This window comes from Callionymus lyra, chromosome 6, assembly GCF_982586985.1.
Source record: "Callionymus lyra chromosome 6, fCalLyr1.hap1.1, whole genome shotgun sequence".
In the NCBI taxonomy this organism is placed as follows: Eukaryota; Metazoa; Chordata; class Actinopteri; order Syngnathiformes; family Callionymidae; genus Callionymus; species Callionymus lyra.
In genome coordinates this window covers 33,258,864-33,278,771 of record NC_141823.1, presented here as the reverse complement: position 1 = coordinate 33,278,771, position 19,908 = coordinate 33,258,864, and the positions used below count along the sequence as shown (strand labels likewise).

Here is a 19,908-nt window from a genome sequence, read left to right as displayed (position 1 = left end):
CGAGAAGACTGGGATGGTGTTTCAGAGGAGACAGAGCGACCATTTCCTCTGCAGTGTTGCAGCCAAGCACTGGATTTGTGTGTAAATTATTAATGTTCCGACCTCTACACGCTGCAGCGATGGAGATGTTTCCCTCTATTGTATCCTTAAGAAAAATGATTGTCGTGACGAAATCTTGTTAAAGTCAGGGCACAAACGCAGAAGTAGTTAGGAAAAGTGTGGCTTTAATGTAAACACAACATTCGATTGGCTCAGCACAAACATTCCACATGAGAGCAACCAATGAAACTACTGAATAGGATGGGGTGCAGCACAAAAACATTCACAGTAAAAAAAAATCTGGTATAATCATAATATTTATATACAATACGGTGCTTCTTAAGGGGGAGATGGAGATGAGGGCTGATATGTGATAGGAGTATAGAGGATTTTGGGGGAGGGCAGTGGGGTAGTTTAGGTGCCCGGGTGAGAATTGGGTGCCATTTGAGATCAGGCGGAATTGTAGTTTCCCGTTTTGGGCAGCTCAGGTTAGAAAATCACCCCGATAAGCCACTGGTTCTCTTTGTGCAGTCGTCTATTTCTAAACAGAATCACATGGAGGGGTAAAGCACCACACATAAAACTTGATGTCATTGGAGGGCTGCTTTTGAACCCTCCCAATCCTCGTCGGCCATTTGTAAAGCCTAAATTTGTCACAGGAATTAAACATGTGGCACAGGCTTTCAGGAGGAGGTAGGAGGAGGCTTGAATAAATAATCCATTCATCGATAATAAAAGCTTCTTAAATAATTGATAATATGAACTATGGTGTCTCACTAATCCCTATCTGTTGGACTCATGCCACGTTTACACATAGCCAGGTATTTAGAAAAAATAATTTAAAGTTAAAATTCACATATTCAGCAGTGGCGTTAGCAGATGTACCTGCGATGTTGCCAGGTTGGTTAGGTTTCCACCAAATTTGGTTTATATTTTAAACGTGTATCGGGAAGCAAGGCTTTTTTATTTATTTTTTATGTCCCATAAAGAGGTTATATTTTTGTTTATTTATTAAAGAATTGTTTGCTATGATTTAATCGGATAAATAAGAGGTCATAACACAGAAATGTATGCGTTTTGTCTAAATACCCAGCTATGAGTAATCATAGAGATAGTTGGCACCGATATGACTTTTTTGTGTTGGTTTTTTTTCTTTTTTTTCAATAAAATTGGCTGCACTTTTCTTCCCATAGAGTGAAAGCACATCCACTTCAAAACAGATGAATCGTCTCTTTCAGTAAAAGTCAGAGAGAAAAGGAGTGGAACAAGCCCACAGGCGACTCAGTCATGTGTGGGTCTGAAGGAAAGGGGAGCTTTGTCCCTTAAGATGATAAAATAGCCTCCTTTCTCCCTGCCAAGAGTACAGCACCTCCCCATCATCATCATCATCATCATCATCCTCACCTACTCTCTCGCTGCAGCACCAGAGGCCCTTCAGTGCCGATAATTAAGACCAGCGAAAGTAATCACACGTGTGTAAAAATGACATTATGTGCTCCTCGTGTTGTGTTTTCCAAAACAAGATGGCGGCCGAGTGCTCCGCTGGTGCTGCAGCTACTTCCCTCCCTCAACAGAAACATTCAGCTAGAAAACATTTGATGAGACAAAAGTGAGGACGTGTACTGAAATGAAAAAAGAGGAAACAAACCCAGTGTGGTGTCTGACTGCAGCTCTTTGGGTCGTGTAGAATTACATATTGATGTGTTTAAGTATCATGAAAATTATCATTATTAACACCTCAAACTCTCCACGATGGCCTCCGTGCTCGGCCAGGTATCAGTATAAGCCACATCCTCTCAGGTTGTTTGCAATAATGATGTCGGTGACGGCATCAAACACTACCTGGATGTTCCCTGTGTCTGTGGCACAGGTCAGGTGACAGTAGATCTCCTTGTTGGGAGAACGATTCTTGCTCTCAAACTGAACCTGAATATATGCAGTAGCATCGTCGTAAGTGTTAGCACCTGAGGACAAACACCAGAGGCATTAGAAACACGCTGGGCAGGTGAGCGGGGCGCCGACTTACCGGTGTATTCTGGAAAACAGATAGTAAGCGGCGACTTCTTGATCTTCTCAGCAAACAGATCCTTCTTGTTGAGGAAGAGAATGATGGAGGTGTCGATAAAGAACTTGTTGTTGCAGATGGAGTCGAAGAGCATGAGCGACTCGTGCATGCGGTTCTGAAATTAGAAGAAGTGAAGGTGACGCCGAAGGTCAGAGAGAGAACGGGGCGTCAGAAACTGTAAAAAGAAATTCTATAGTTTTCGCTCCATGAACTGTCATCAAATCAAAAAGTGCTGTTATTGTGGTCTGTGTTGTGAGTCTTCACTTCATCACAGTTCACAATAACATCACATAGCAACCCCAAAACAATAAACTAGAATCAGAATCATTATGGTCGACTACTGCATGTGATCCACAGACCCGTCGACAGAAACGAGGACAATGATTCCACAAAGTTCTGATAAAAACAAACACATGATTGGATATCCAGTAGTTGGACGACCAAAGACATACCTGTGGATATTAACCGAGTCATATTTTAAATTTGAATTTGGTGAACTGTTTTTTGTTTGATTTGTGCTTCCTTTTTAAAAAATCTAAAATGAATTATTATTTTTTAAAGACTGTTGTTAAGATAAGAACTGATTTTAAGCTAGTTCACTAGTTCCAGGACTTTCCTAGACTTCCACATGCCAAAGTGCAGCACCTGAAGACTCCTGTTTTTAGAGACTCCACTTTCATGAAACTGACAAACTAGTTCCTGCAGGTAAAACCTCAACAACAACAAAAAAAAAGCAGTGAAACAGTGGAGGGGCTAGAAAGGGGATGTGTTGTAAATGGCATGCACTGGAGTTTACAAGCAGAAGTATGAAATTAATATTTATTCCTCCACCGTGTGGATTGAACCTTGAACATGAGCCACTCAATCAGCTGCTAGTCAAATGATTCCTTCAATGCGCTTGTTCACTGACCACACTGGTGCTTTTCTGTCTCCTTTAGCTTGCATAACTTATGACCCTCTTCCCCACTGGAACTCTCACCATCCCTCTGGCGATCATTGTGTGGTGGTACCAGCCCCCCGCCCCCCCAACCCTGACCTATAAAGCCATGTTTCCTTTAGTGCACACCATGCACCATGTTTTCTTTGCTACATGGTAGACAATTATTATAGCGAAGAAAAGCCACATTATTGTACAAAAATTTAATGCAGGTTTCATCTTTATTATAAAAAGTCAAATGTTTTATAAAAAAAATGCTGCCGGTCTGAAATAAGAATTTAACCAAAACAGATAATGAAATATAAAAAATAAATGTAGTCACTAAAAACAGAATAAGTATAATGTAATTTCCACTTTATTAGACTTTTAAAATCTTATTTAAAATTCACAACAAAGATCTTTGCAAGGGAAGTGTTTTCATTAATTATTATAATTTAATTATCAAGGGTTTTTGTGTGATTTAGCAGAGCCCTTGGTCTAAATTGTGCAAAATTTAGCGTCAAACGTAGCTCAAGGTTTCTCACTGGGAATCTAACCCACAGTCTTTTATCCTACGTCAAATTTTCTGATGACAATAAAAAAACAATTCTGAATTATTTTATGTCTTAAATTAATAGTATGGGGTGTTAGGAAGGAGTGTGAATGGAAAGAGAATCTGTGGAAGAGGAAGATGGACAGTAGCAAGTAGATTAACGAAGTCAATCAATATGAAGTAAATATTCTGTTCAGGGAAATAGAAAAGAACAAAGAAGGGGCAGATATAACCATCTCAGCTGCTTTTCGTTGGTTCGTTTGGTTGTCTGTCTTGAAAGTGTGATTGTTTTATAAATCCCAGATATGAAAAAAATAGTCAATTTAATGTTAATCTTAATGTAGAAAGACAGGATCTCTATATTATTGATATCAAATAAAAAAGAAAAATCAGGAAATGTAGTCCTGAGAACTTGATTTAGATACCTAAAGGCTCAAATCTATGCGTTCGGTCTTTGCCACATCGATATTGACCCGAGATGCTTGACTGGAAATAAAGGCAGGAGATATTGAATGAAGCTTGAGCTGTCCCAGTTTGCCCAAAAAAGAAATTGATTGCCGCTCCACAAAGACTTGTTTTCATTTAAACACTTACGGTTGTTTCATCTTCATGCAGCACTTGATCGTAGCCACTCAGAGCCACACAGAAGATAATGGCCGTCACATCTTCAAAGCAGTGGATCCATTTCTTCCGCTCGGACCTTTGACCTCCCACATCAAACAGCCTGTAATTCAAGGCAGGAGTCAGAGATAAACCTTCACGTTCCTTTCAAGCTTCATACGATACCTGAAATGAAGGTTTTTGAAGGTGAAGTGTGTCTCCACGATTCCAGTGGTCTTCACTCGAGTTCGGAGGATGTCCTGCTCTGTGGGCTGGTAGTCTGTTGCCCCAATTCGGTCTAAACTGTCCAGATAGCTGATGGCAAAGATTGTGAAGGTTTTTTTTTTTTTTCTGCTTTTAGCACTTAAAATGGACTTACTATTGAGCAGAATCGTTGAGCTGGTATTCTCTGGCCCGGTTAAAGCACTCCTGGGTCCCAGCATCCGCCCAAACACGCTTCATGGCAGTGAGGAGCTCTGCAGAGTACGGCTCAGTGTCCTCCATACGACTGACCACGTCGCACACTAGCTTAGCATCCGCCTACAACGACCACATACAAGTCTGAATTCTCAGCAGCAAAAAAGGAGCGAGCTAGAGTGTTCATATCCCATATCAACAGCTTCATTTATTAATTGTTTCACCATCTTAATTAGCAATACCCCCCACATCATTCTCTCTTTAGATATCCGGGTGCTGCTGAGAATGTATTTTGACAAGCTAACAACCCTCCAAGATGACAAAGGAGACGCACTTTTCGATCCTTGTCTCCAAACTCCACGCCCAGCGAGTCCATGGCTCGGAGGATGGCAGCCAAGCTCTGAATGGTGTTGCTGTAGACGACGGGCTTATACTGCTTCACATCATCCCCTGAAAAGCCATCTTCATGGATAATCCTGCAGGTGCACACAGATATAAGTGTGAAAACACGAGAACGTAGAAGCATATGTTCCAGCAGACAATCTGGTTCCTTCTTGATATTTCACTGGGAAAGGTGCCGATGTTTACGAAGACTCTTCTCTTATGTCAGCGTCAGCATCTGACTGGGCGCAAATGTAGTCTGGACGATCTCTAAATGGACTGTAATGTGATTTTCAACACATTAAAATGGTCAGATGGATCATCACACATCAGCAGCTGCTGCTTTGTTCCGTGAAGTCAGTGACTTCCAGACAATGATCATGAGCAGCTTTTCTTGTCCACTGGATTAAGTGAGTTAAATCAATTAAATATATATATATATATATATATATATATATATATATATATATATATATATATATATATATATATATATATATATATAAATATATTTATTTATATATATATATACAGGATTCAACTGATAATTTTATAAAAGGATGATTGATACTTGCGGTGACAGAGGGATGGAAATATATACATTGACTTATGTTTGTAAACACTGGGATTGGTCTGGTGTTCTGCACACAGCGGTTATGGGATGTAGAAAGGAGGTGGTGTTAATGAAGTGAAGGAGGAAGAAGAGGGAGGAGGAGCAGTCACTGCAGGAGCGCTGAGGCTGGAGAGGAGAGATGTTTCTCTTGACACCATCATACAATGGCCTGTGATTTAGCAGCGGTTGAAACGTGGAAAAACTTATTAAGAGGTTTACAGGGAACAACTGTGATTTAAAAAAAACCATCAAAGAGTGATTTAGCTTAGATAGAGCAGGTTTAGATGCGGGTTTTAGGAGGCATATTTCAGCGTAAATCCGCATTATAGGCAAAGTACCGCCGGCAATATCGCGCACTTAAAGCCATTAAGATTAAAAGCAGAGGTATTCACTAATGGAGCAGTAGTGACCTCGGTGTAACATACACACGAGCGCGCGCTCGCGCACGTACACGCACTCCAAACTACACCCACATATTCGCCCGTCGCGGTCCCTACACGCACCGACCCTGGCTAACTAGTTTTCAGCACCCATGTCGGTGGACAGCGCCCCGGACGCGCTACTGCGGCCTCCGAGTCCTGACGGTGTGCGGGAGGCGCTGGAGTCACCGGCGCTCCTGCGGCCTCGCAAACATGGCGGCTCAACCACGGCACGGAGAGGGGAGGCGCAATCTGGGCCTCTCACTGAGCACGAGAAGGAAGATGAAAAAAAAGGCCACTTACTTCATCTGTTTGACGATGGTGCTCTTGCCGGACTCCCCGCCGCCTGTGAAGAAGCGAGGGCAGAGTCAGAGATCAGTACCACGGACAGCACCTCCGACCGCAGAGCAGCGGCCGCGGCGAGGCAGCAGCGCTGCAGCCGAAGCTGGAGGTTTTTCTTCTTACCGAGCAGCAGCAGCTTGACGTCCTTGGCCGCCACCACCCCGTCCTCCTTCAGGTTCTTCTCGATGGCCTTGCTCCGGTCCAGAGCAGCGCGCTCCTCGGCGCTCAGTGTACATCCCATGATTCCAGGAGAATGAGTGTGTCTCCCCGGTCCGCCCTGTCCCTCGACGCTCAATCACTGCGTGTCTCTCGCTCCTCGCGCGCGCGCTGCTACAGCATCAGGCCCGGGTCGAGAGCGAAGCAGAGCCGGGGGTCCTCGAGCAGTCGCTTCTCCGTGGCGGCGAGTGTGTGTCTCGCGCGGTCCCCTCGCTCAGAGGGGGTTGGGGGTGGGGTCGTCGAGCTCGAGCCTGCGGGGCTGGTGTTGTTGTCCGTGGGTGGGAGGAGGGGGCTCGCGCTCTCCACAGGGCGGGGCTGGTGCTTATGATGGCGGGCACGCGGGAGGGAGGCAGGCCGAGCGAGACTCACCTAACGCAGTGTGACGTCACGGCAGCTCCACTTAAAAAGACAGGGGTTTTTAAATATATAAATAATGAGCGTCTTGTGAATCTTTTCATCATTCTCAGCAAATATCACATACAGATTTTTTTTATTAAAAAAGCCAGATTTATTTGCGATTTTTAAAAGTATGTTGAAAGTATCAAATTATTTTAAAGTAAGATGTGATCTACTCTAGAACATGTACACGAATGTCTGTTTTCTGTGGGTGTTTTTTTTAGTTTTTGAACCTTTTTTTCTGCTAGATAATTTAAATGTGTCTATTACAAATATTATTTAATTTGTGTAGTTGTCTTTCATCATGAGGTCTTTTGATCGAATCTGGTGTGAAAATCTTTAACAAAAAAAGAAAAGAAAAAAGGATTCTTTTTAAATAAGCACTTCCTTTATTTCAGTTTTGTCCAATTAAACTTTAAAATGTAGTATACATAAGTCAATGAGGTTTCTTCTTTGATCCAGTATCAGAGAAGCGGTTGAGTTTAAATGTGGCAGAAAATAAGAACAAGACTAGCACACAGCAATGCTAACAGACCCGTTGACAGAAGTTCAGGGCAGGACTGTGTATAGTTTTATCATTTGATTCAGCACCTCTTACATTAGGTTTATCTGTCTTTTAGAAAATCTTATTTTCTGAGGAGGTGCAGTTAATCAAAAGCATCAGCATTAATTAAAACATGACTTCCAGTCAGAGACCTACATTCCTTATTCCTTGGAGAGCTCTTCTGAAATTAAACAGGCGCTGAATCGGATACGGTAGAAGTCGTTTCCCTGATCTCTGTTGCAATTATGATAAAACTTATTGGTAAAATTATCTTAAAGGAAGTGCATAACATGGTCTGTTACACTTTTCACACAATAAGGTGAGATAAGTGCACCAGCACCATCTTTGCCATCATCACTGGAAAATCATATTTTACAAAGAGCTAAGCAATAGTGATAAAAATGCAAACAGCCATTATGAAAAGTTAAATATCTGCATATCATACATGGAAACCCTTGAATTTAAATGTTAGTATGATTTCAAAATGTTTACTGAAACAATGACTTTCCACATCTTGATTGACAAGAGCATGGGCCGACAGCACATTCTGAAGTTTAAAACAGTAGCAAGTACTGAGATAAATAACAATTCTTTGTTTGGTCATTTTGTTCTTTCTCCGTCATGACAAAAGTTGACCTGTTCTGTCACAGAACTAAATGGTTTTTTCTTTTCTAGACAAACCCTGACACAGTGTCTTTGAGAAAAGTTAAGAGAAACGTTGTTCCTACAACCTAAGAGGATAAATTCCATGTGGAACCTTAATGACAGATTGAATGATGTACAGCATCTTGTGTTATATTTATTTCATTTTAAATACTATTTCATAATTGATGTACATATTTCAATGTACTTGAATAGTAGAAGTGTACTGCTACTGCTGGCATTTGAATGTCTAGGTCCGTAGCGACGGTTTATTTTTTGCACCATTACTAGCTTTTTGGATATGACACTAATTGAATAATTTAGCTCATATTTACCCAAAAACTGCATCAATGATTCTTGAAGTTAGCCACCTCTCTGGCATGAGAGGGACAGAAATGGCTTTTACATAACTTGTTAAAGTGTCTGTTTGGGGGTTGTGGTCAAACAACATGGCAGTAAGTAAGTGTTTGTGTGATAAAAGCATCTAATCCATACATAACATCTGGGCGGAAGTGGAGTGAAGGGAGGGGGCTGGGCGGGTATGATGGAACTGAATGAAACCAGAGAAGCCTGACCTGCAGAGTCTCATCCATCAGGGAATTTAGTTTTTTGACAGCCACAAATACACACAAACACGAACAAGAACACTGACATAACCTGACACACATTCAAACACAGTTTAATCAGATGAGTGTGTAGGTGTGTGTATTGTGTGTGAGAGAGGCAGGGTGGGATTAACTCATCATACCTGGGTGAGTTTTTTCTTCCAAAATGATGCTTTCAGTTTTAATTACACTAATGCATCAACAGGAAAAGCTCCATTTTGACATCCTTTTAATTCATTTGTGCCCATTTTAAAAGGAAACAACTCTAAAACAAACCAAATCCAGCAGTTCTGCTTTCATTATCATGGCGAGCTCACAGATTTCATCGTAGAACACAATTGCAATAAAAAATAAAGAGGCACACTAGTGTTCACTAATAACACTAATAGATGATAAAGCATCCATGATATTGACATTTAAGCATTTGTTCACACACTCTGACATACAGGAATGGTTTTCATGTTCGCGGCATTTATATAAAATCACAGGTCCAGTCGCACCAAAACACCGAAAGTCAGTCAGTCTTGAGACTGAATGCCCAGGATATTCTCAGCCAGACCCTTGAGTTTGCAGTCCTCCAGTGCTTTGACCAGTCGGCTCAGCTTGGCCGCGCTCCCCTCTGCCTGCATGAAGCGGCTGAGCAGCTGATAGGCTTGCTCATATAACCCTTCCCGCTCGTACTCATAGGCCAGATTGTTTATGGCGGGATCCCTCAGAGCTCGACAGGTCTTCTCCAAGGCTCTACCGACAAACTTCCAGTCCCGACCCACTCCGGTAGCAAAGTTCTGGACATCAGCTTGGGTCAGCATTCGATCCTCTATTAAGCCAGAAAATGAGAATGACATTTTTAGATACACCACAAACACAGCAGATATGAAAATGTAATATATACACATCTCTCTTCTAGTCTAACAAATCATAAAAAATACTAAGGTAGTTCACTAGAATAAACTTTCTGGTGTCATTAACGTGAGAATATAATGTCCAAACAAAAACAAAAAATTTGAATTTCAATGTTAAGTTATTCCTAAAACAACATCTCTTATTGAGACTTATACACAAATATATCCATTGCTGCATTACAATATTATTTAAAAAACAATCACGTGAAAATGACAAAAACTAGATGAATCTCGAACACGGAATTTTCGGGTGAGAAGCCATATGCTGTAGCCATGAGCCGTACTAGCTGACGGACAGGGTGATTTCTGTTGCCGATGCTGTTGATGAGTCTGAGATGCTTTATCGGGGAAAAATAACGGGTTTACTCTGACATAACATTCATCAATGTCTCGTTGGTAACTTGTCTCCATCACATAATACAAACTATTAAAAATGAGCAAAACAAAGATATGACGGAGAAGCAGAAAAAATACAAGCACATGTAGGTGTATTGTTGGTTGAAAGTCAGCTGAGAGTCACAGCCGGTACTAGCCTTGTCTCCTCCATCTTATCCTGACAAAAGAACTTAACCCTCATAAACACCATCTCCATCATAAACATCACCAACTTACTGACATTTTTTATAATTAATGAAAGCAACAGAAACCATTCAAATCTCATATTAAAAAATGATAATTTAATCATAATGATCTGTAATATAATCATCTGTTTCTCACAAGACAATATTACCTCCGTTAATGACTTTTGCAGTTTTGCAGTGTGGATGTGTTTAATAGTTTTGTTTAGAAATGGTTCATATTATAAAACAATAATACTTAAATGTACACAGCAGGCAATAACATCACTTAAATAAATCAAATCTGGCTGTAGTGACAGAGTTTGATTCTTGATCAGAAAACTCAACTTCAATTATATTCGTAAAAAAGGTCATGTAAAATTAGCTCCCTGGCAGAGGTATGCGTGCCGTCACATTTCTTTTTGGTGTTGTCCTTCAACTGAACAGTTTGAGGTCATCTATTCATTTTCAGTGAATACATCTCATCTCTCATCTTACATTTCAGAGGATAGTCAGTTGTAACTTTAGGATTAACGTCTTGTCCAGAAAATATTGGATAATTTTGGTGCAGTTCTACACTGCTAACATCCTCACCTCCTTCATCAACGTGTGGTTCTTCGCTGCAAAAGTCTGGTACAATAACTAGCTCTTTACATCTTCTGTACAGATCAGACTCACCAGACTCTCAAGAAAGCTGCTCACGACTGTTTATTTATCTAGTGATGAATGGAAAATATTGTCACAGTAGTACATTTTTATTCTAGTTCACACATTTTTAAACTTATATTTCCCCAAAGGGTTCTTACATTACTGTCAATACCATATTCTCATTCAGAAATGTTGCACAGGAAGCTACGGAGGACAACTGTTATTGACCAGCGCAGAGATCGATCAGGCATAAATATAGAAAGCCACATATGATCATGAAGACACTGCATGTAGAGACTCACAATATTGATCTTTTGACTACTAACGATTACCTCAACAGTCCTTATCCAGCTCCTGCAGGTCCTAACACTGCAGCAATATTAGTAAGAAAACTGTCTTCTTGTAGCAGAAACCTCCAGAGAACCAAACTCGTTTGAAACTTGATTAGTCAAGGAACACAACTGTGAGAAACATGGTTGTATGGCACGTTGTGATATTGAGGGTAGGTTCAGAGGATGTGGTCAGGTGACCGAGCTGTAGCGAAGCAATCGTGTAAACATATCTTATTAATTCAACCCTTTCAGAGACACACCAGAGACAGAAGGCAGCAAGTGTGTACACACTGACTTACACACCAAAGATCCACTTGTCTGCCCATACACAACATGTTTTTTTCCATCTCAAAGACATATTGAAACACAGCCAGCCTTAGCAATTTCACAACTAATATTCTGAATATATATTAATAATCCATTTAAGAGCCTCGATCTCATCAGATAATGCTTTTGACATCATTTCAACAATTTATTACGAGAATGATCATTTCCATTTCATGCAATCCGCATCATATATCCGCTGCCACTAATCTCTGCCACCATTAATTTATAAAAGGTTGGATTAGAGATTCAGTCAACAGACTGTGCAGAGTTTAGCTGCCGTCAGAACATCTTACTGTTTGGAAACACGGAGCCTTTGAGAAATAGAAGGTTTTTCAGGAAAATGGTTTAAAAAGCAGCTTAGCTAGATGAATGTAACAGTCAGACTCGTATCACCACAACATTTCACAGTAAACACGGTCATCATCAAAACATACTTCTAAGATAGAAAAACAACGCTTATTCAAATAATCCTACAAGAAAATTCTGCTTTAAACATGTTCATATTTACAGTTTTCACAGTACTTTTTATTTTGTATTCATTCAACACATATAGGGTAATAAATAATCTAATTTAATTTTAATTGAGAGCATAATGAACTGTCCCAACATTTATTTGAACGATACATATAAGGGGGATATATGAGTAACATTAACAATTAATTTTCAACTTAATATTTAAATTCCAGCTTTTAAGGTGTAGTAAGTGATAATCTCAAACCGACATTGAGTATATGTTTTTTATTTGTAATTATAACTTAATTACTTAATCTCGTTAAACATAGGTTTGCAGGTTCTGTTTCCACTCTAAGTTCAATAAATACGATCAAATGAATAAAATAATATTCATAATAGCCTCTATTATGATGTTGACTTGGAGCTTTTTTTTTTCTTTTCCCCCAGAATTGTCGCAGATGAAACAAATGGTGTGCTGATGCTACTGGGACCAGGAAACATTTTAAGTGTGGCTTGACAGTGTCAATATTGTTTAGTAGGGGTCACCAAAATGTTGCCCATGGCAACCATGTGCCCTTAGGTACCATAAGAATAGCCCGCATCATAACATCTCATGAATTCTGATTTAATGTTTTCAATCAGGTGAAATGGGTAGTAGGGCTGTGTATTGGCAAGATTCTGGTGATACAATACGTATCACGATATATGTGCGACGATACAATATATTGCGATACTGTAGTAACAAGAATATATTGTTTGACACTTTTTCTGGCTGTTACAGCGAAGAAATTAACAAATACTTTCTTTAATCAAATATGAAAGTGTTTATAGGAAAGTGCTTCTCAAAATATTAACAAAAATGTAAACTTACATTAACAATAGACAATGAAGTGCATCAATAGTCTTAAACAACCTGGAGAAACATTCAATATCCAGTATTTGTCAGTGTTTGATTCTTTCACTTTAAACTTTGTTTTAAAATGAGTCCACACATCAGCTTTAAAAGCTGCTGGAGCCAGGAGTATCCCTTCTCTTTTCTGTTTCGCTCATTTCATTGGTTCTTAGTTTATTTTGAAAAAAAACATTTTTATCTCTGATCAACACGATTAAAAAAAAAAAAGCCATAAAATAACTCTTTGAATTAAAATAAAACGTTATTTCAAAGGTTAAATATATATATAAATAATTCAAAGTTATTATCTTTTAAAATAACATTAACTCTGTGATCAACAAGATAAGGTAAGTTATTGAAGCCTTTAGCTCTGATATGACTAAACTAAACTTGTGTCATCATTTATCGTCCTGAAGTTTGATAAATTAACGTCACACACATGAAACTCACAGCGCTGTCAACTTTTATTAAACCACTATTATACTCTTGGATTGCCTCAGATTCCAATGATAAAGTCAACATTAACACTAACAAGAACGTTTGTTATTGTTGACTTTCATGCGTCGACTGAAAATTTTTCTCTTCTCTACAGAACAGCAAAGTTAACTGCTTCGTTTTGTTTCGTCTTTCTTGTTTCTTCGATACCTCATATTCTTTGTTGTGATGAGTCTTTAGATGTTTTATTAAGTTAGTGCTGTTGAATCTTAAAGCGTGAGTTCTCCTCCACACCTCCGCTCACATCTTCACTGCTTTCCTGGTGCCGGCACCAGACTTCTGCGTAATATATATTTATATAATATATATTTTTCAAAATATCGATACAGTATCGTGAATAAAAATATCCCAATATATCGTTATTTTTCTACAGCCATAATGGGAAAGTATTATAATTTTGCTTGGATTGAGGATCAAACTGCACTTCGGGCCACTTAGTGGTCTAAGAGTAGCTTGCGGTATGAAAACAGTTAGTGAGCCCTAGTTTAGAAGTGCTTTTAGGCTTACCGAATATTCTGTTTTGAAACCTGAAGGTGTTATTGCGAAGAGGCGGCTCCACTGGTTCGATAGTAGAGACCTGTGCTGCAGGACCCAGGAGTTCCAAGTGTAGTTGCCCTTCCAGGTTGTCAATTTCCTCATCTCGCAGTCGTGCTGGCTGCAAATAAAACACAACTTTCACTCAGTCAATCACAACTTTTGCAGCCTAAAACAGATCCATTTAAGATATGTTTTGATGGTTAAATAAATGTAAAACTTCTCAACTGTCTCTAAAGCTGAAAATGTTATTTATTTGGAGATTTTTTTTAAAGAGCAAAGTGAAATCAGTGTGTTTTTAACTGTGTAAATAAAGGTTTAAATAAAGATAGTTTTTTAGAACCAACTCAATCTGTAATTGTAACAACACCGACACCACTCAGCACCAGGTGAAACAGCAGCTATCATACCTCTGAACAGTGGATATGATGTAGGCAGAGGTCCAACTCATCTAGATGGTGGTCCAGGATGGAGCTGCCAGCTTTCAGCTGGGTTTTCACAGCAAATTCTCCAGGGACAGTGAGAAGCCTGCAGGCGTGCTGAGAGAGAGACTGATGTGCGGCTCGGGAACTGTAGCTCTCTAGGAAGTGCTGACATGCTGACACATCCACAAACTTCATCTCCACGCCGAGGAGCGGATCGCAGTCATGGACCTTTAGAATCTCATACCCACTCAGACCTGCAGAATCTGAGCACAGAAATGAACGTAAAAAGTCAAGATCAACAGCTTCTTTTAGCGTACAACAAGACGTGTCGCTGACCGATGAGTGTCAGTTTGATGACTTTGAATACATTGAACTTCGTCTGCTGGTCCTTGAAGAGAGCGAGCAGGTCCACACCAGGAGACTGAAGGAAGAGAACCACACTTCCACTCCAGGGTCCACCATTCGCAGCATGGTCTGCCATTCTGTCGGTGCCGTTAAACAAAATAAATACCAATAAATATTTCTTCACCATCTGCACATATGACAGCACTGATACACTGGTACCATTCAAACATTTCTAAAATATGTACTCTTACTTCCCAAAACAACCTCGTCTTAGACAGACCCGAGGAAAGTATGCACATGCAGCCCTTTGCCTGTACTTTTTGATTTTAATTACCTGTATTCAAATAAAGTTTCAAATATTTCTTTAAATTACAAATAATTATTCAATGTGTTGATTTAAATGTCTCCATAATTGATCTTGGACCTCTATTTTACTCATCAGTATGTGTCTGTTTGTACAAAACTCTTTTCATTGAAATACATTAAATTTACATTTATTTTCTTCTGCCGGTCAAAATAAAAAATGTAATTAAGTTCAATTGTTATGTCGATCTTTAGAATGATTTGTTTTCATTAATTAGTAATAGGAAGTAAGAGAAAAGCAAACACATTTTTGTCTCGTGTTTATAACATTGTATTTCTTTTAGACTTTTTAAAAGCATTTCCATCACATTATGGTTTCTTTATCTTTGTCTGTTGGCCTGACGGCCCCTGCAGCAGTTACAGTATATAATGTGGCCCCTGAAAAAATTGTCCACCCTGGTCTAAATGAACACACAGCAGGTATGAGCTTTCTTGTGAATAAAAGAGTCAGACTTTCATTTTAAGATGCACGTGGAGTAGACAAGGGCAAGGCACAAAATGTCCTTTCGAAAATGGATTTTTGCCTTTGCTTCAGTTAGAAGTGTTCTTGAGACCTGACTGGTGCCACAACATGCATTAAAGTATTTCAGTCGGGACAAACCGAGACTCTCCCAGGCAGAAAACAAACCTGAAAGTCTCTTCCAGTCATTTGATGTATAGTTACATAATCAAACATTACAATCTCAACATCAGACCCGCCCTGAATCATAACTGTGACACCAACTTTAATCATGTGACCTCCAGGAGTGTGTTGACTGTAGCTTTGTCCCGTCACTTCTCACCAGCTTCAAAAAACCTCATTACATAAAAACATGTTTAATCTTCCCGTTCAGCCTCTAACTACTGTACTTGGGATCAGCAGCACACTTCTGTTGAGTCCCAGTTTGCAAAGGTCTCTGCGTGAAAAGAGCATCCTTTCAGATGGATTACACAACCTTACATTCCACTAATACTGATGGCTCTGCGAACGTCTGCAGGAAACTTGTCCTCGTTGTAATTATGTGCTGTTCTATCCAACGCTATTCTGAAGTATACTGTGAGATTAGTTCTGCAGCTGTAGAAGGATTAAGTGATCAACAGGAGCTTAAAATGTATCATTTAATGTCAGTAGCCAAAAGGCAACCTCCAGTATTCCCTGGACAGCCAGCTTGTCTGCTGTGTGGGTGTGAAAGCACACGGTTTATCCAACGATTAGCACATTATTCACTATCACAGACAAACATAATTTGTTTACTTTAGACCTCCTATTGATGTGTATAGGGGGGGTGGGGGGGGGAGTTCTTCAGACATGTGGTCACATGTCTTTCACTTTGTTGCTACTGTCAGAATCCTGCTCATGACGTCACTCTGGGGAGTCCCCTGCTCTCTCCAGAACTCCAGTGATGAGTCAAACATCCTTCATGGTGAAATCAGGTGATCTTGTGACCTTTCAAGGGCATCAACAAACCAGCACCGTGCACTACACCTATCAAGGTTGGTGACACTGACGTGAGTCAAACATCTCTTGTTCAACCTAGATACTTAAAATGCACACACTAGTGATGCCGTTTCTGTTCTACTGTTGACCATTAGAGACGTTCATTTGATCATTTCAAATATCACATGCAAGATAACTGGTTTCAGCTGCAGTGATGCTTTTAACCCTTGCATTATCTCTGGATCAAGGTGACCCGGTGGCCAAAAACAAATATGTTTATGGTATCCCTTGTGTTGCCTCTGGGTCAAGGGCAATAACTTCCACCGCTGCATATGTATTCATTGAAGCCAGGGAGGTCACCCAGAGATATCACGTGGATTAAATAGAATGAAAATATATTCAGTAAATGTAAGACGATTTCGTCAAACTCATGTTTCTTGTGTATGTGTCTGCTGCTTTATGATTGACCTAAATGTTATGAGTTCTAGAACCAACCTATGTATGTTTTTGGACAGTGGGAAAAAAAAATCAAAGCAGCCAGAGTAAACCTAAGCAAGCCCAGAGAAAACATGTTAACCCCACACATCGGAGGTTGCCTCAAGATGGAGGCCGTCATGTGAACACCTCGGTGTGCATGTGTGTAGTATTCATCAAAATAAATACACAAAATACCTCTAGAGAGGCTACATTTAGTTGGAGCAGGATGTTTTTATATACAGTTAATTTAAGAGAAATAATGATGAAGAAAAAGTGGTACAATATTAATATTGGGTTTGACAAAGTAATATGAGACAATACATTCTAAAACAAACTTCATGCAAGCATATACAGAAGGAATGTTGACAACCAGACAAATGGTGACACATATTTTTGTAACCGTGCTGAGCTGCAGCCTCTTTTACTGTACAGTTAGAGTGACTTCTAGTTTTAAACAATATTTAGAGATTTCTTTAGCTCTCTTTCCTGAATCCCAGCCCTTGTCACATTTTTGAAGAGCAAATATAGTGTCTGGAGTAGTTTTCTCTCCTTAAACAAGGGGTATTGTTATTAATAATGAATCGTTGTAAAAGCTTTTGCAACCCCTAACTGAGGAGGCTGCTTATTATATTTTTAGTCTCCCATACACAAGCCCTTCTGCATCACCACCAGGTCTCCTTCAGGGTTCCTGCGAGTGTTCTCTTTGGCTTTTTGGCATCCGTCTCTCTCAATAGATAATTTAGAGCCATGGTCACAACCGTGGTGCCATTTAACAGCCAATGACGTTTGCTAAGAGTAGTTCCAAAAATAGCAAAAGGCACAGGCTTCTAAAAAAAAAGAGAAATCAGTAAGAATGTCTGAGGCATCTTTAACTGTTCAACAAAGGAAGTCGACGTCTTGATGAATTAATCATACATTATATGTCAAATTTGCCATGAGCAGCTTTACTATGAGAATCTAAAGGATGACATAGGTTGTTGTGTGTTCAAAGAGACATGGAGAAAGAAACAAGCTTTTTTTGTAAATGTTGGAAGCCCATAGAAGTGAAATTCCTCTCAAATATGCCCATTTAGTTGAAGCTGCAGCAGTAAATACACAAAGTAAATCAATCAAGACTTATATACTGAGCAAAACTGATGCAGTATATAATCAAAAGGCAAACGTTAGAAAACAAATCCAAAACAGACCCAATTATCACCCGCATTATTTAGGAGACATATGCTTACATATTTAGTACATTTACAAGCTGTACATGGTCAGGCAGAGATTTGGTTAGTAGCTAAGACAAGATCAGGGCTACTAAGATACTGAATAACCTCTGCTCAGTTTTACACACAAATTCCATCTGCTCACATTTCATTAATGAGACCCAGTGTAAGCGGACAGTAAAATCAGTTTTTAATACTTAAGTTGTGTTTTGAACCAGACTGTTAAATATGTTTTAATACTGAAAAGGTGGCTGAGTGTCTACATAACTTCTTGTCTTTCTGCAGCCGGCCTCAAACTGACACTTTTCATTTTTCAAATATGCATCACATGCTTTTCTGAATTGTAACTATAAGTATTAAAATATGAATACTCCAGCACTAGGTATATTAAATATGACACATATAAATACTATACTCCTGAGGGATCAATAAAGTTCTACCTAACCTATACAAATGTGGACTTTGACTTAGAGTGAGATTAATCACTTTTTCATTCATATTCTGGAGGTGAAGTAGCTTCTTAATAATTATGCACACCTTGATATAGTAAGTAAGTAAGTAAGTTATATTTATTTATATAGCGCTTTTCGAGGGTTTTGTTCTCCTTAAGCCACAGCATTCCTCATTAAACAAATACACCCCAATTGTTTAAATACACTAAGCATTCAAGGACATAGGTATACAAACCGAGATTTGTTCAAAATATTAATTTGCCTAATCATTTTGCACACAGTGTAGTGTTTTTTAATGTAATGGTTCAGTAGAAGGAATCAAAACATTTTTTTTTTTTAAATAATCTCAAATTATTAAAAAACACTTACTCTACCAGAGAGATACTTTGAATTATCTCCGTATAGACATTCACAACCATCGATTAAACGTATTCAGAAGTCAATGTCTTCTGTTTAATCGTTTTTGGCCTAATATTTCGAATACATTTTTAAGGTAATTCTAGCTATGAAGTGAACATGGGCCCTGAACTTCATTAGGCACTCTGGTTTCCTCCCACAGCTCGACAACATGCACACATTAAATGGGAGTGTGTTGACATGAGTCGTCAGAGACGTCAACTTAAATGACGGAAAGTGTTTAAACGATCGAAGTACATCAAACATTGCTTGAAAGTCCATCATGAGTTTACGACTTTAATGTCGTGTCGATGATGTTGTCGAGAGATAAGCGTGTGTAGTTCCGAGAGAAACTTCGTGTACACTAGTCTGATTTACAAGACGGATAAGAACCACTGCCCACTTATAGACGTCGGTTGTATTTAAATATTACACGGATGTTACTAAATCAACAGAACATGACATTTTAGCAATGTTTGGGAAGTAAGAGAAAAGTTACCTCAAAACTTTGTTTCGCTCCTCGATGACGCTTCCTCTCTCGAAGCCACGCCCACTGACGTTTGGCGGACGTCGTTGCTCTCTATTGGCTGAAAGCCGGAAGTCAGATTTTACACGATTACATTTCAGTTGATGTACAAAAAACAATGTTTTTTCAAGGTTGTTAATTTGACAAACAGAGTGAAGCGCGGAATTGATATGCATTTTGCACTGATTTCTCTTAAACAAGACTGCAAGTGCTGTGACTCGTCAGTCGATCTTCGCATCTCTGCTCCGGCAGGGCTGACCTACATTTCGCCCACCTTGTACTATTCTTTGTGTAATAAGCACCTTGGTCTATTTTTATCAGTCACTAATGTTTATATAATGGTTTTAAAGATTAGTGAATCATGATTACTGTCATTTGACACCAGTGATGATAATAGTCATCTTCAGTGCC

General features: G+C 39.4%; 2 protein-coding genes across 2 annotated transcripts; both read right to left on the bottom strand.

Annotated features, from left to right (window-relative positions):
* Nucleotides 1-644: 644 nt before the first annotated feature.
* On the bottom strand, nucleotides 645-6,887 carry gnao1b (guanine nucleotide binding protein (G protein), alpha activating activity polypeptide O, b). Its single transcript, XM_087792874.1, has 8 exons — nucleotides 6,469-6,887; nucleotides 6,307-6,349; nucleotides 4,925-5,066; nucleotides 4,553-4,713; nucleotides 4,360-4,488; nucleotides 4,168-4,297; nucleotides 2,066-2,219; nucleotides 645-2,003 (listed from the first exon to the last, which is right to left on the bottom strand). Exons 1-8 carry the CDS (start codon nucleotides 6,584-6,586, stop codon nucleotides 1,816-1,818), a joined length of 1,065 nt encoding a protein of 354 aa, XP_087649000.1. The 5' UTR covers nucleotides 6,587-6,887; the 3' UTR covers nucleotides 645-1,815.
* Nucleotides 6,888-8,960: 2,073 nt separating this feature from the next.
* Nucleotides 8,961-19,797, bottom strand: tradd (tnfrsf1a-associated via death domain). Its single transcript, XM_087792872.1, has 5 exons — nucleotides 19,471-19,797; nucleotides 14,650-14,795; nucleotides 14,299-14,576; nucleotides 13,862-14,009; nucleotides 8,961-9,565 (listed from the first exon to the last, which is right to left on the bottom strand). Exons 1-5 carry the CDS (start codon nucleotides 19,671-19,673, stop codon nucleotides 9,267-9,269), a joined length of 1,074 nt encoding a protein of 357 aa, XP_087648998.1. The 5' UTR covers nucleotides 19,674-19,797; the 3' UTR covers nucleotides 8,961-9,266.
* Nucleotides 19,798-19,908: the final 111 nt, after the last annotated feature.